The sequence below is a fragment of the Camellia sinensis genome, chromosome 10 (assembly GCF_055761805.1).
Source record: "Camellia sinensis isolate YWXY chromosome 10, ASM5576180v1, whole genome shotgun sequence".
NCBI lineage: Eukaryota > Viridiplantae > Streptophyta > Magnoliopsida > Ericales > Theaceae > Camellia > Camellia sinensis.
In genome coordinates, this window is record NC_138970.1 from 106,836,108 (window position 1) to 106,851,665 (window position 15,558).

Below are 15,558 nucleotides of genomic sequence, written 5' to 3' on the forward strand. Positions count from 1 at the left end.
ACGTCATCCCTTCGTCGCTCTCTTCTCCGCAAACGTCCATTTTTCCTTCACGTAACCTCATTAATGAAAACCAAACCCATATGCATTTCTCACCTCACAAATTTAGATAGTTTACTCATGGACGGAGACGTCATCCCTCCGTTGCTATCTTCTCCGCAAACGTCCATTTTTCCTTCTCCGTGATTTCCTCCTGTGCCCACTAAGAGTGAGCATGACTCGAATTGAACTGATTAGAATAAAATCATAATCAATTTGTTATTTATAATTCTTAAAAAATTAGGATTAATTCAATTTGTTTAAATCATAGAACTAATTTATTTAAACACGGATTAAATTGATTTAAGAGTACGAATTCACATAATTAAATAACAAAAAAAATATAAATAACACTTTAATTTCATAAAAACATAAATATAACGCTATATTAATTCTACAGTAATAACACGTCTTTCTATAATAATGACATATTATTTTAAAATTTAAACAATTACAAAAAAACTGATTTAATAAAAAAAAAATATTATGCGAGTTTATATTTAAGTTTAAATTTTATATGAAATAAAAAAATATACCATATGAGAAGATATGGACTATAAATTTTTAATTCTTTCAATCCGAAACTAAACCACCGATTAAAAAAAGCAATCCAAACGGAGTAGACTGAATTTCGGATTTTACGAATTCTTTGCTGACGCCCACCTTCAACTCCTCCGTACGGTGGCTGTTACTGTAAGTCCGCCACCGTCAGACAACACGAACACCTCTCTCTCTCTCTCTCTCTCCCACACACACACATGCTTCATAATTTACTCATCACCACAACACAATTATAGGCACATGATTCAATCATTTTCCAGAGATCCAAGCTTTTTGGAGGCTCAATTTACAGGTTCGTCTCTCCGCAGATACATCTACAACCCATTTATCACATACATGTGTATAATTAATGCTTCGAATATGATTATTTTTCTTTTCTTAATTATGTCTATAATTTGCTAATTCCAGCTACTAGTCTAAGAAAGTCTCTTAGAAATTCTAGTTAACTCGAAGTGATTTGAAAGTGCTGTTACTGTGGACTTACAAGTTTGGTAATTCCAGCTACGAGTCTAAGAAAGTCTCTTAGAAATTCTAGTTAACTCGAAGTGATTTGAAAGTGCTGTTACTGTGGACTTACAAGTTTGGTAAATGTCGATCCTTGTGAATTCATAATAACTTTTATAAGTGTTTGGTGTTCTAATTGGGTATTATATAATCAGCTTTATTGAACTGATGAAATGAATAAATCCTTTTCCAGCTCAAGTTCATAAATGATTTTTCATTTTTAGTACTATTCATCTTGGTAACCTAATCATATATTTCCTCATTTATGCTTCAAACCCTTGATTGCCATCACCCCACCCCCAATATGCTTAGACAACAAAAAGTGATTCAATGATGGGCTCGTTATATCATCTCGATGGGTTGAGTCCTTTTCTTTTTTTAATTGAGAAGCGGTGACTTGTCTTTATATCTGCTACCTCTATCCTGCACATTTAGCATGCAAACATCATCATGACAATAAATAAAAATGATTTTGTTACCAATAAACCACTTGTGTTGTATTTGTATGTGAAAAAAAATTTGGGTGTGCATCAAGAGCTAACTGAGATTCTGATAATCAGATGTTAGAAATTGTTTTTATATTGTTATGCCTTAGCCTTGTCGTTTCAATGGTTTACAGATATTGATCTGAAGAAACACAATCCCTTTGATGAATGTCTAGATGAATTTGAGACTGTATATTTGAAGTTTTAAGGATGAAAGCAATCTTTTACGGACTGAGGAATAATCATGTCTATCTCATCCTCATTACTCTTGTCTGTGGAACCGTTGTTTTATGGGCATGGGAGAAAACCCCATTTCTCACCACCATTCTTCCGCCTCAGGATCATGTTATGCGGCTGTCTGCAGGTTTTCCTCTAGATATTATCTCTGTTTTATTTAGCATTTATTATTTTTTAAGTCCTTATTAAAGATTGCCAATTTATAGGATGACCCTTTTCAAATGGTTAAAATGTTAACTGGGATGTTAAAACTTGCTTGATAGATACTCTTGTTGAAGGCAAAAGGTAGCATGTTGAAATTTGATGAATATATTACTGTGGTCATCCATTAGTCTGCTCTGCTGGATCCCGTCAATGATCAGCAGTTGTTGAAATTCTGAGTTTTTCGTGCCAATTGGATCTCTACTTGTCCTTTTTTATTACCAATTTGTTAAGATCATCAGATCAGCGTGGTTGTATTTACTACAGATTTTTTTTTAATATATATATTTTTTCATTTAGTTCTTGTTACTAGTTTCTCCAAGTAGTTGTTAATATATTTTTGCTTTATGAAGTTGTGGAAAGATTATAAAATGCTACTAATCTATCTGTACTTTATAGTGATACCAGATGATAAAATAGAAGAGAAGCAAGTTTCAGTAGGAGGAGACATTTCAGAACAATCGGAAAAAGGTGTAGATTTAGTAGCACTAGTGAATGCTTTTTAACATATATTTTCTCCATTTAGTTCTTGTTACTAGTTTTGCCAAGTAGTTGTTGCAGCCTCATATATTTTTTCTTTATTAAGTTGTGGTAAGATTATAAAATGTTACTCATCTATCCATACTATATAGTGATACCAGATGACAAAATAAAAGAGAAGCAAGTTTCAGTAGGAGAAAACATTTCAGATCAATTGGAAAAAGGTGTGGATTTAGTAGCACTAGTGAATGCTTTTTAATAACTGTTTTGTTATTTAGTTCTTATTAGTAGTTTCACCTAGTAGTTGTTGCAGCCTGATATATTTTTTCTTTATTAAGTTGTGGTAAGATTATAAAGTGTTACTAATCTATCTGTACTTTATACCAATGCCAGATGATAAAATAAAAGAGCAGCAAGTTTCAGTAGGAGAAAACATTTTAGAACAATCGGAAAAAGGAGTGGATATAGCAGTAGTGAATGCCACTAACACAAGCTCTTCTGCGGTGGAGGAAGGGAATACAAATTTAACCACTCTTCTGGACAAAGAACATGGTAGGATTTTGCTTTAGTATGACCAGAGGAACTTGCTCTTTCTGGTGATATCTGTGTTATATACTTCATGGATTGCTGTAATCACTTATCATTCTTCTAAACTAATGTGGAAATTCTCGTCCATCATTTTAAATAAAAATACCCTTGTTTCATTTTTCAGTAACTGTCGTTACTTCATGTTCATGAGTAATTTACAATGAGGCTTATGTGATTATGAAATTAGAAGAGATTTTGCGACGTCAGCTTTTGTAATATTTGAAGAAGAAACAGACAGCTGAAAGGGGAATTTTTATTTAAAAATCTGAACATGTTGAAGAGATTTGGTGCCCAATGATTATTTGTATGTTAAATTTTGCATATATGGAATCCTGGAATATAACGTTGCGGTGTAGGTTGTGTATCTATTGTTCCCATGTTTCTTATGTATCAAGCTTTTGTATTCTTCAGATCAGCTTCACTTGTGTTTGCCAAAAGATGATTTCTGCTTCATAGTACAATATATAATTTGTTTTTAGTGTAATTTGTACTTGAAGTTTGAAATTGGTGTTTAAATCTGTAAAGCTTCTCATGTTCTGACCTTTAAAATGTTTTCCCCCATGGTGGTGGTGCAGAAATTTCCCCAAGTACGAAAGAAATCTCAGATGTTGAACAAGTTTCAAAACAAAAGAATAGTTCAAAACAAGGAGAAAAGAAGAATCTAGTGGCACCATCGAGTTCTGTGAGGACAGATTCTTCCGTTAGAGGAGAAGACAATAACAATTTGACGTCTCATGTGGAAAAACAAGGTAGAATACTGCCATTTTGCACTGGGAAAACTCAATAAGAGAACCTAAGCTACTCAGGGCTTTTCTGTTGTAGGTGTGTTTTATGTAGGGGAAATTTGTAATGTGCTCATGAAATTCAAATTATTTAATCGATGGGGCACCTTGAGATACAAAGTTAAATTCCCTGAGTTGAGCAATTTTCTTTTGATTAGTTGTCGAAACAAGTATAACAGGGACTTAGTGGTTTGTCTTTTTGGCGCGAATTTGGGCTACTTCAATTTCGTGGGCGTGCCTGATCATACTTTTTTCACATACACAATTGTTCTCTTATCTGTTCTTCCATACTTGTCTATCATTTCTTAAACCATGTAGTTGTTTCAATATATGTGTAAATATTTGTATACCTTTCCTGTGACTCCCATAATTTTATTCTTGCTTCAGCCTGTAGCTATGCCAAAGGAAAATGGGTCACAGATGATAGTCGACCTTTGTATTCTGGATTTGGCTGTAAACAATGGCTGTCATCAATGTGGTCATGCCGCCTGACACAGCGCCAGGATTTCCAGTATGAGAAATTACGGTGGCAACCTAAAGATTGCAAAATGGAAGATTTTACAGGCTCAAAATTCCTTAGTAGGTAATTTCCAACTTTGGTCAAATTTCCATGTTGTCATTTTATTGGTGTTATAGTTCATGGCACAGTAGATCCAGCCTATCTATAGGCTTAAATTAAATTTAAATATTTTAAATTTCGTGTTGGGTTTGATTGCTCACTACTTCAAACAACTTAAAGATGGTTTGGATTCATTTAAGGTATTAGCCAGGCTGACCTGACCGATAAATGGTATCTGCACATAGCTAGATAAGAAAAGTGGTTGCTTACTGAGCTCGCTCTTAACTGTGAGCTAGTTCCTTATCGCTGCCACTTGGGTACTTGTGTCTTTCTCAATTATTGACCAAAGACTTTGTTGAGCCAGCTTGTTTGCTCATTGGCCATGTTTGTTTGGATGGACGTGGCCATGGGATTGGACTAATAATCCTACAAAATGCATAATCTGATATTTGGCTAAGAAAATTGAGATTTGGACCAAATGTCCATCTGGACATGGTATCCCTTTTATGGGGGAATATTGAATCTGAATAGGGGGGTGGGATACAAAATGGAGCGCTAAAGAGGGGCTCCCCTAATTAGTTAAATTGCAAAATATATAGGATTTTGTCAATTTCTTTCTCATAATCCCAGCCAATCATGGGATACGATACACAATTCAAAGGGATTAACCCCAAGACTAACTGATGCAGGACGATTAGGAACAGTAGCAAATCTGGGCTTTTGGGGCTGATTTAATTTGATTTTATGGCTGAAATTGTAATAAAAGTATAGGGGACAAGTAGGGTTTGTTTAGGGTAATAAATGGGTAAGAGTTTAAGTATGAAAAGATGAGATTTTGGCACTGTTTAGGGACTGTGGACAGTATCTGTGAACAGTGTTTGGGCTGTAAAAAAGTGCAGAAAATACAAGAGGGAATGAAGAAGAAAGAAGAGAAGAAGATAGGTCTAGGCATCACACTCAGATTCCAAAAGCATCACACCTAGGGTTTGATTGCATCACAAAATCTATGAAGAAACCTCAAAGCTCTCAATTTTTTTTTATAAAATATCAACTCTGTTGATTATGAGCATTATATGGCTTTATATAGGATTAGGAGCCTTCCTAAACCAACTAGAATAAAAAAAGGAAACTATTAAAATATTTTTGATTTCTAAAACTAATTTAAGACCAAATAAGAAACAAAAACGAAGACTAATTAAATAACTTGACCCACAAGACAACCCATGAGCGACCCATACGATCCATGTCAACAAATAAAAAACTACCAAAATACCCTTAACCTTAAAAATCCTAAAAATATATAAAAAAAATAATAATAAAATAAGACTCTAATAATAGTAGAAACATAATTATAGAAGATTTCTATCAGTTTCTCTATGAAATCATGCCAATGTCCAAGTATCATTTCTCAAAATTTAGCCTTCCTTGAGCTTCTTATACTCTTCGTCATTAGAGGGTTGTGAATAGTAATTTGAGAATAATAAATTGAAATAGAAAAGAAAAAGAAAGAAGAAGATAAGCCTAGGAATCACTCCTAGATTCCCTTAGGCATCACACTAGGGTTTGATTGCATCACACAATCCATAAAGAAACTTCAAAGCTCTCAATTTTTTATAAAATATCAACTCGATTGACTATAAGCATTACATGGCTTTATATAGGACTAGGAGACTTCCTAAACCAACTAGAACAAAAAAAGAAAAATACTAAAATATCTTTGATTTCTAAAACTAATTTAAGACCAAATAAGATACAAAAACAAAGATTAATTAAATAACTTGACCCACAAGACGACCCATGAGCAACCCATACGATCCATGTCAGCAAATGTAAATTACCAAAATACCCCTAACCTTAAAAATCCTAGAAAACATAAAAATAATAATAAAATAGAAAAAATTTATGATAAATCCAATCTAAGGAGGGTATAAGGCATTATTAAGTCCAGTGGATAATTTTGTTTGTGAGAAATCCACCCTTTGTGAAATAGTTTGATGAAAAGTCCATTCATTGGTTTTAGAGGACGTTTTGTTTCTGATTTACCTCTTAATTTATCTATTGACTTTTTTTTATCTGTTGACTATTTGTTCAAAAAAATTTTTCTATCTGTTCAAATTTTTATCTATCTATTCAATTTTTCCATATCTATTCAAATTTTGTGAGTTTCTATCTCTATCTATTCAAATTTTGTCTATTTGTCTAAATTTTATTATATGTTCATTTTTTTTCCCTATCTGTTGGTTCAATGGTTAGGGGTGACCATTGGTTCAATGGTTAAGACTTGGCCTAATAACCTTAAGGTTATGGTTTCAAGTCTTGGGGCCACCACTTTGTGCATTATGCTAAAGGTTAGGTGTGTACTCAATCTTTTCCCTCCCAAACACACATTAATGTGCACTAATTGGGCGTTGTTTTTTTATCTGTTGAAATAACAAGTCAAAGCAAATCCTATCTGTCGAAATATAGATGCAAACCAACCCCTATCTGTTGCAATACCAAGCCAAACCCAATCTGTTCAATTTTTTTTCCCTATATGTTAAAATCTTTCTTTTTTCCCTCCCTATCTGTTGCAATCTATTTCATCATCATCAACAACAACAACAAACAAAAAAACTCCATTATCTATTATTTGTTGAAAATATTCATTCTTAAACACACACCAATGCACATGAATGATCCATTATTTGTACAAAATGAACTCATCTTCGTAGGCATCATCAATAATAACAACGTATCTGAGTCAAGAAAGAGAAAGGCAAAAAAAAAGATACAGATAGAGAGAGAAAAAAAAAATCACATAAATCTCCATTGACACATTTTGTCGAATAGTTGAGGGGTCGAAACTTCAGCAAAAATCACTACGACACCGAGATCAAAATGCAACAAAGGAGATTTGTGGTTCCAGATTTCATCAATGTACCGAAACAAATGACAAATGAGAACCAGATCTTGGATATAATATAATATGACAAGTGAGATAGAGAGAGAGGACAAAAAAAAAAATTTGATTTCCTAAATTGAAACTAATAACAATTGAAAGAGAGGTCAATGGATTGTACCAATGATGATCATGTAGACGACGAGTGTGTTGGAGATTGTTGATGACGATACAGGCACAAGTGCGCCGCCGAACTCATCGTCGACAAGTCCCATGTAAGAGAACGCTTTGGAAGCTCTCCTGAACCTCAATTTCACATTGATCGAAACCTCTGTCAGCATCGCACCGAGAACGATGACGATAAGTCCTAGGATCATCCCTAATTGCTTCAGAGTGGCCGGGAGGGCCATGATTCCGGCGCCAACGATGGTGGTGAAGAGGTTGAAAACTGCGCTGGAGAACGATGCACCGTCAAAGCCGAGAAAACGACCTAGAGAGAGATTGGACGTACCATCAAAACATTCTTCGAAGAACACTTCAGTTGATGTGATCGTGATGAGAGAGAAGAGAATGAGAGAGACAACACTAGGGTTCCATCTCTTCAATGCCGTGGTCGCTCAGAGAGGTCTGAGATCTAAGAGTGAAGGATCTGAAATCTAAGTGAGAGAAATGTGATGCGAGAGAGATTCTGCGTGGTAGATATCAGTGGTTATGGTTGTGGATGTTAGTGGTTTCTAGAGAGAGAGAGAGAGAGAGAGAGAGAGAGAGAGATGAGTAGAGAGAGGCATTGGATTTGGGGTAATGAATCCAACAAATAAATTTGTTGGAATGCCAATACGTAATGATAATGGGTACTTTGGTTATTCCACAGTGTCTTGTCCTTATGAACACAATAAAGTAGCGCCTGGACCTTTGGGCAAGAAAAATTCAAAAATGGATTTATCGCCCGAACACCTAATAAAATAAGACTCTAATAATACTAGAAATATAAATATAGAAGATTTCTATCAGCTTCTCTACGAAATCATATCAATGTCCAAGTATCATCACTGCTCTGAATTTAGCATTCTTCGAACTTCTTATACTATGTATCATTCTCCCTTGGTTGGAAAAGACTCGACTTCGAGTTTTGAAGTGGAGTATAAGAATCCACAAGTTTTGAAATTGGATCCATGGCTTCAGATTAAAATGTTCAAGTTGATGCCGCCTTTTATTCTTTGGAGATTGCAAAAATAATAATAATAATAATAATGAGAGATTGATCTTTTCAATCATGTCACTAAATTTTTCTAGAATAACAAAGTCAATTGACATAGGAAACACATATTTGAATTTATCCAAATTAGTTTTCATAAAACTTTCTTCGATATTCTCGGCAACAACCTCAATTCATTCTTTTTAGCCTCTTTACCTAGCACAAGATCATCTTTTGATTCACTATTGGTCATTTCATTGATTATGATTGGAGCACATTCATCAAAGACCTCGAATTGTAATGTCATGACCGCTAAAGGTATTATATGTTCTGAACTAGCAACTGCTCTTTTCAATTCATTACTCTCAAGAGCATAAGGAATGACAATTTATTTGATTTCACCCTATGCCTTTTCAAGTTCAATAAATGGAGTTTCAATTGGTGGCTTCTCATCCTTCATAATCTGGAAATCATTCTCTAAGCTGATTTTGAACATATTCCTCATCTTGCAACTTCAACTGTGTAGGGTTTTGATCCCTAAGAACAACATCTGGCTTTGGCGCATCTTGTTGTGAATTTTCAGCATCTATTTGTGGCACTTGAACCCTTTGTTTTGGAGCTTTGGTAGCCTTTGTATTCTACATAAGCTTCAAAACAGTAGATTTCTCCTTAATTTTTACAAAAAAATTCAAATTGTATAGCAATTTCAATAGCATCTTCGAGATCTTCTAAATATACATGAGACATCTCTTTTTTAATTCGAAATCTCAATCCACTTTTGAAATGAGCAAAAGTCATCCGTTCACTTTTGACAACTTCAGATTTGATAAATAACTCCTTATATTTTCTTGCATAATCAATCACACGCATGTTACCTTGCTCAAGAGCATTCAATTGATCAAGAAAATCATCTTGAAGATCCCTTAGACAAATTTTTTCTCTAAGAAGCGCTTTACCCTCTTCCCAAGTCAATCCACTTGTATAGGATCTCCCACAATGTGAAAATATCATGGCTGAACCTTAAGCTCTAATACTAAAGTGATGCAGGACAAGTAGGGATTTTTAAAACAAAGGTTATTTGACGGCCTTAACAGTGAGTAATTTAGGTTTTAAAGGGTTAAATTGAAGGCTAATAGATAAGGGAAGGGAGGAGGGTTGATTTGGGGATGATTGGATAGGGTTTTGAGGTTGAATAGTGCACTTTTAGAGGGTTGTGAATAGTAATCCGAGAATAATAAATTGAAATAGAATCTGAGAATAATAAATTGAAATAGAAAAGAAAAAGAAAGAAGAAGATAGGCCTATGAATCACTTCTAGAATCCCTTAAACATCACACCTAGGGTTTGATTGCATCACACAATCCATAAAGAACCCTCAAAGCTCTCAATTTTTTTATAAAATATCAACTCTATTGATTATAAGCATTACATGGCTTTATAGAGGCCTAGAAGACTTCCTAAACCAACTAGAACCAAAAATGCTTAGTCTTCTTTAAGTTTCTTATACCCCTGCACCACTAACAGTCCTAGGAATGCTAATTCCATCTATTCGGTCCACCCAAATGAACATGACCTTAATGTTCACAAAATGTTTTTATTACTTTGTTCATGTAATTTCTTGTTGTCTGAACCATATGCATTCCTTATTTGTGCTGATGCATGCAGGATGAAGGATAAAACTCTAGCTTTTGTCGGGGATTCGTTGGGACGACAGCAGTTTCAGTCAGTAATGTGCATGGTAACAGGTGGTGAGCAGAGGACTGATGTTTTAAATGTTGGAGAGGAGTATGGTCTTGTCAAAGGTCGTGGGGCCATTCGTCCTGGTGGATGGGCTTATCGGTTCCCAAACACCAATACTACCGTACTTTATTATTGGTCTGCAAGCCTCTGTGACTTGGTGCCCCTTGATATAACTAACCTTTCGACTGATGTTGCCATGCACCTTGATCGGCCACCAGCATTTTTGCGCCATTACCTTCACAAATTTGATGTCCTTGTTCTCAATACCGGGCACCATTGGAATAGAGGGAAGCTCAACGCTAACTGTTGGGTGATGTATGTTGGGGGTGTTCCTAATACTGATAGAAAAATTGCAGGTATCCCAGGCGCCAGAAACTTGACAGTTCACAGCATCATCAAGTGGGTGAACTCGCAACTACTAAGATATCCGGGATTAAAAGCATTTTACCGGTCTATTTCACCAAGGCATTTCTTCAATGGAGATTGGGACACTGGAGGTACATGTGAGAATACCAGTGCGAATGCTGCTGGAATGGAAGTTTTACAAGAGGAATCTAGCGATGATCTTGCTGCCAGGGCAGTGAAGGGAACATCGGTTAAGCTCTTGGATATAACAGCTTTGTCTCAGCTGAGAGACGAGGGTCATATATCTCGATACAGCATAAAAGCCACGCCAGGTGCCCAGGATTGCTTGCATTGGTGCTTACCTGGAGTTCCAGATACATGGAATGAAATCCTTTTCGCACAGCTGTAGTAGTCGACCAACAGAACTCTCTGTTCCTTGAAAAGAACACTAGGGATGGAAATTGGAATGAAAGAGCTACTACCAGTTGGCCAGATTCACATTCTTTTTTTACGAGTGCATTCATTGACACACAGTGGAGGAAGATGACATTGGAGTTAGCTTTTCACATTCTTTTTGGAAAGAGCGGCAATAAATTATATATAAATTGTGGTAGGATTCTTGTATATTGAGTCAGGTGGCCAGATTGCTTATGGTCTCCCTTATACAGATTCTCTTTGTGTAAATTATACTCACCTTCCTCAGATTTGAAAAAAATACCAGTTAGCTCTGTACTTTAAACATAATTATAGTGAATTTTTCTTTATTTTATTTTATTTTTGTTTTTTTGAGGACTAGCAAAGTTTAGGTTTGGGGGAATTTGATGCGTTCATTATAATGCATATTTTATGCCTTTAATTTATTCTTTGTTAGACGTATTTTATATATTATTTTATCTTATTCTGTTTATTTTTTATGTTTTTAAGTATTCTGAAAGTTTAATGGAGAAATGCTCCTAAATGGATGAAATTGCAATCTATATGAAAAGAGATTAAAAAGTAAAATGGGATCATTTATATCACATTGAGTCTAGTCTAGCTAGTAATTGGATGATTTCATTCTTGAAGTGCCTCGTTACAAGCAAGCAAAGTCATAATTTTTTTTCGGTTAAAATACACTTACGCCTCTCGAGATTTACATCTAATACTAAAATTTGAAAAATTATAACTTACACTGTTAGCATTTGTCTCTTTACAAAACTAATAGCAGCATTGTGATTTTTCCTTGGGATGATCCGTATGTGCGGCCAGTGTAACGCCCTTAATTTTATAACTAATTCCTTTTTAAAGTCCAATTACATAATATAAATACAGAAGTAAGAGTACAAGTGATTTAATAGTAATATTCTCTCTCTTATTATACGAATGATGAAATACTTAAATGAAAAATGATTGATCCACCGAATTTGAACTCGTTTGAGTTGCCCGAATTACATAATTCAAACGTTCGGCTAGATGACCTCCCAGACAACTGCCTAAACGATTGGCGTCACCTTTGTCAACTGCAACTGTTACCCTTACCTATCGATGTGTTAACCGACATCTGTCCGGATGACCGGTTGGACGATCGGTATGCATGAATTCAGGCAATTTGAACAAGTCCAAATTCGGTGGATGTAGCAATACTCTACTCAAATACATGTTATTAAAAGACATATCCTTAGGCTTACATAGAAAGTCATTGCATAATTAACTATAATGAATAAAAATACATTCTTTCTACAATACATGGGCATTTCGCCAACAATCTGCCTATATCTAAATCACAACAAAATAACTCGCTGATCCTTGGACGTTGTATCAGGATCTACACTTGAAAAATTGTTCAACAACAGGGATGAAAACAAAGGTCCAGTAGGGATCTACAATGGTTCTAATCATTAACAATCTATAGATAAATATGATCATGAATGCTCAAGGTTGTACATATATAAGTAAGCGACGCTTCAAAAATCGGGAACATCAAACAATATATTAACAAATAAAAACAGGATTTTTCTAAAGTTAGAAGTCAAAAAAAATAAAAAATAATGATACATCAGAGTTAAATATATTACTAGTGCCAATTTTCTTCCTTCACTCTCTCTCTCCCTCACGTTTGTATCAACAAAGGAGTGAAATGGGAGTGTATGGGTGCACAAGGAAGCCCATTAGTGCCTTAATTAGGCTTGGACAAGGTGTAATTGATTAAGGCCAAATAAGTGGACATTAAATTAATCTAATTTAATCGTTCCAAATTGAATTTTAATTAAACCTACCATAAGGTTCTAAAAATTCCAAATAACTCATAAATCAAATTAATTTCTGTATCAGATGCCGATAGGGCCTTCAATTCACAATCCGAAGCTAAAACACGAACAGATCTTCCTACATTGAACATATATAGACACAAAATGATGCAATGCACATATGCAAATTAATTCAGAATTTCTCCTTAATTACTAATTAGACATAATTAACCATGGATTAATGTTAATCATGGGTCGGGGTTGTTACATATTTGGTGCAACCATGTTGTATGATGAGACCGTCGAATCGTTTGTATAGTTGTTTCAAAATTTTCTAGAGGCTATGTCAAGAAAGGCACCAAAAACTTTGTTTACAGATCAAGATGCTGCAATGGCTAAAGCCATACCCATTGTTATGCCTGACACGAGTCACCAATTGTGTACTTGGCATTTGATGCAAAATGCATTAAAACATGTTAATTGTTTGTTCCAAGATAAGGGGGCAAAGGGTGTGTTAAATAAATTCATGTTTGACATTGAAGATGAAAATCAATAGAAGTTAGAGCGGGCTGAAATGCTTGATAAATATGATGCGCATGATAACAATTAGTTGAAATTGGCCTTTGCGGTGAAAGAAAAATGGGGCTGGCCATATGTTAGATTAACATGGGCTGCGGGAATGAGCACCACACAACTTAGTGAATCTTTTAATGCTTTTTTGAACGATTACATTCGTTCTGATTTTAATTTAAATGAATTCTTCATGCCTTTTGAAAGGGTACTTTATGAGAAGCAATACAAGGAGTTAGAAGCAGGATATGCTTTGTGCCAAAGGTTGCCAAAGGTGAAAGCGTTTATAAGAATGTTAATTCAAATGGGTAATATGTACAAAAAAAGATTTTGAGGAATTCCAAAATGAGTACTTTCGATCCATTGAATCGAACATAGAAGCAATTGAATATGGCCAGGCTAGTACCATCTTCACAGTTGTTGATGTTGGGAGGAAACATGCAAGGAAGGTAAAGATTGAGAGGGATGGCTCTTTGGGTTGTAGTTGTACAAAGTATGAAAGGGAAAGAATTTTGTGTTCTTAAGAGACATATTGAAGATGAAAGAGGTTCCTTCAAAATACATTGCAAAGAGGTGGACCAAACAAGCAAGAGCTGAAACTGTGAAGGACATTACGGGGAATGACATTCAAGTTGATGTAAAATTCCAACAAGCCTTGCAGTATAAGACATTGATGACCGTTTTTAGAGCAATAACATGTAGAGCTGCTAAAATTGAAGAAACCTATGATTTGGCAATTGCTCAACTCACTACATTAGGTGGAAATGTTGAATGCAATTTAAGTGCTCATTTTGCTGTTGAAAATGAAGTACGTAATGAGGATGAAACCCAAAGCGTTGAAGTGGATTGCGAAGATGACAATCATGTTGTGCAACCAAGAGGCTTGAGGAAAAAGGTAGCAACTACTAAGGGCAGAAGGAGAGTAAAAGGTGGATTCGAAGCAGCATTGGTAGCAAACTCGAGAAAAAAAGCCCGTGCTAATACCTTAGCTACTTCACAATCTACTGTAGGTCCAACAGTTAGACCTTCACCATTATCTGTTGGAGGAGATGTTTATAGTCATCAACATGTTCCTCCTCTTCATCCGCTTAATCCATCTGTTGCAATGAGTGGTAATTCAATACCCCCTTCATTGATATATCCCACATATCATATGAGTGTTAGTTTCAAATTTTATTATTTTGTTGTCGATATAATATAACACTCTGTGACTTATTGTCAACCCTAATATAATGATGTCCTTGTTGTAGGCAAACAATTTGTAAAATATGTATGTAGTGCCAAATTGTGTGCCAAATTCAATGCCTCAGAGCTATTATGGTCAACCAACATTCCAGTTAGTAGGTGAAGGTTCATCTAGATATGACATTGGATTTCGATATTTTGAACAATCAAATGGTCCAATGTGTAGTCAGGTTATTTCATTAACTTTGGCAATTGATATTACATTTTTTGTACATTGTTTGCCCCTTTGCTACTGTGTTTTGTTAATTTTTTTTTTTTTTCTTGTCTTAGGCTATCAACCAACACAAATAGGTGGAACGCACTGCAAATTTCTACAATAGCAGCTCATAAACATTAACAAAACACAGGACCTGTCCATGTGTTGATGAAACATGTGTTTCTGATGCTACTGTCCATGTGCTGCTAATGTCCATGTGTCTTGCTGTCCATGTGCTGATGATGTCCATGTGTTGCTGTTGAAACTGAAGAAACTGATGTAGTGCTGAAACTGTTTTGTAACTTGTATTGGTGCTCCTGCTGAAACAGTTTTGTATTGTTGCTTAAGTGCTGAAACAATTTTTTAACTTGTGTTATTATGTACTTAAGTTCTTATTTTATTATGTAAGTGTTAACCTCCAAGAATGAAGGAGCAGATTGAAGTCATATGCTAGTAAAAAAATTGTATTTAAGTGGATCAATATGCTGCTGTTATATGTTCTGCTATCTGTTATAAGTGGATCAATATTTTGTGTTGTTATGCTATCTGTTCTCTATTTTGCTATTATGTTGGTCCTGATATTGCTGATTCTGGTATGCTGCTACTAGAATGTTGCTGGTATGGAATATTTCAGTTTAGTGCTTTAGTGTTGATTCAGTTTAGTGCTTTAGTGTTTTGCTATCTGGTTAGTGCTTTAGTGCTTTAGTTTTGTTGGTTCTGATATTTCAGTT

General features: G+C 35.0%; 2 protein-coding genes across 6 annotated transcripts; both read left to right on the forward strand.

Moving 5' to 3' along the window:
- Positions 1–612: 612 nt before the first annotated feature.
- Positions 613–11,447, forward strand: LOC114293430 (protein trichome birefringence-like 16). Of its 5 annotated transcripts, none has more exons than XM_028237490.2 (8): positions 613–889; positions 1,721–1,950; positions 2,424–2,495; positions 2,666–2,728; positions 2,898–3,056; positions 3,668–3,841; positions 4,262–4,457; positions 10,172–11,447. In XM_028237490.2, the coding sequence occupies exons 2-8, from the start codon at positions 1,797–1,799 to the stop codon at positions 10,998–11,000; spliced, it is 1,647 nt and encodes a 548-aa protein (XP_028093291.2). In that variant the 5' UTR covers positions 613–889; positions 1,721–1,796; the 3' UTR covers positions 11,001–11,447. The 5 variants fall into 5 exon arrangements, with proteins under 5 accessions (XP_028093291.2, XP_028093293.2, XP_028093289.2 ...); XM_028237488.2 differs by having other exon boundaries at positions 614–889; positions 2,657–2,728; XM_082892022.1 differs by lacking the exon at positions 613–889 and adding an exon at positions 1,159–1,181 and having other exon boundaries at positions 2,657–2,728.
- A 1,122-nt stretch (positions 11,448–12,569) lies between these two features.
- Positions 12,570–15,391, forward strand: LOC145801259 (uncharacterized). The gene is made up of 3 exons (XM_082892023.1): positions 12,570–14,498; positions 14,637–14,801; positions 14,902–15,391. The coding sequence occupies exons 1-2, from the start codon at positions 13,925–13,927 to the stop codon at positions 14,732–14,734; spliced, it is 672 nt and encodes a 223-aa protein (XP_082748149.1). The 5' UTR covers positions 12,570–13,924; the 3' UTR covers positions 14,735–14,801; positions 14,902–15,391.
- Positions 15,392–15,558: the final 167 nt, after the last annotated feature.

Excerpts from the sequence above, each read along its gene's own strand:
- LOC114293430 (XM_028237488.2), top strand. The coding sequence starts at position 1,797 with ATGAAAGCAATCTTTTACGGACTGAGGAATAATCATGTCTATCTCATC. Across the intron at positions 1,951-2,423 it reads TGTTATGCGGCTGTCTGCAG|TGATACCAGATGATAAAATA; the intron begins GTTTTCCTCTAG and ends TGTACTTTATAG. Across the intron at positions 4,458-10,171 it reads GGCTCAAAATTCCTTAGTAG|GATGAAGGATAAAACTCTAG; the intron begins GTAATTTCCAAC and ends TGATGCATGCAG.
- LOC145801259 (XM_082892023.1), top strand. The coding sequence starts at position 13,925 with ATGAAAGAGGTTCCTTCAAAATACATTGCAAAGAGGTGGACCAAACAA. Across the intron at positions 14,499-14,636 it reads TCCATCTGTTGCAATGAGTG|GCAAACAATTTGTAAAATAT; the intron begins GTAATTCAATAC and ends TCCTTGTTGTAG.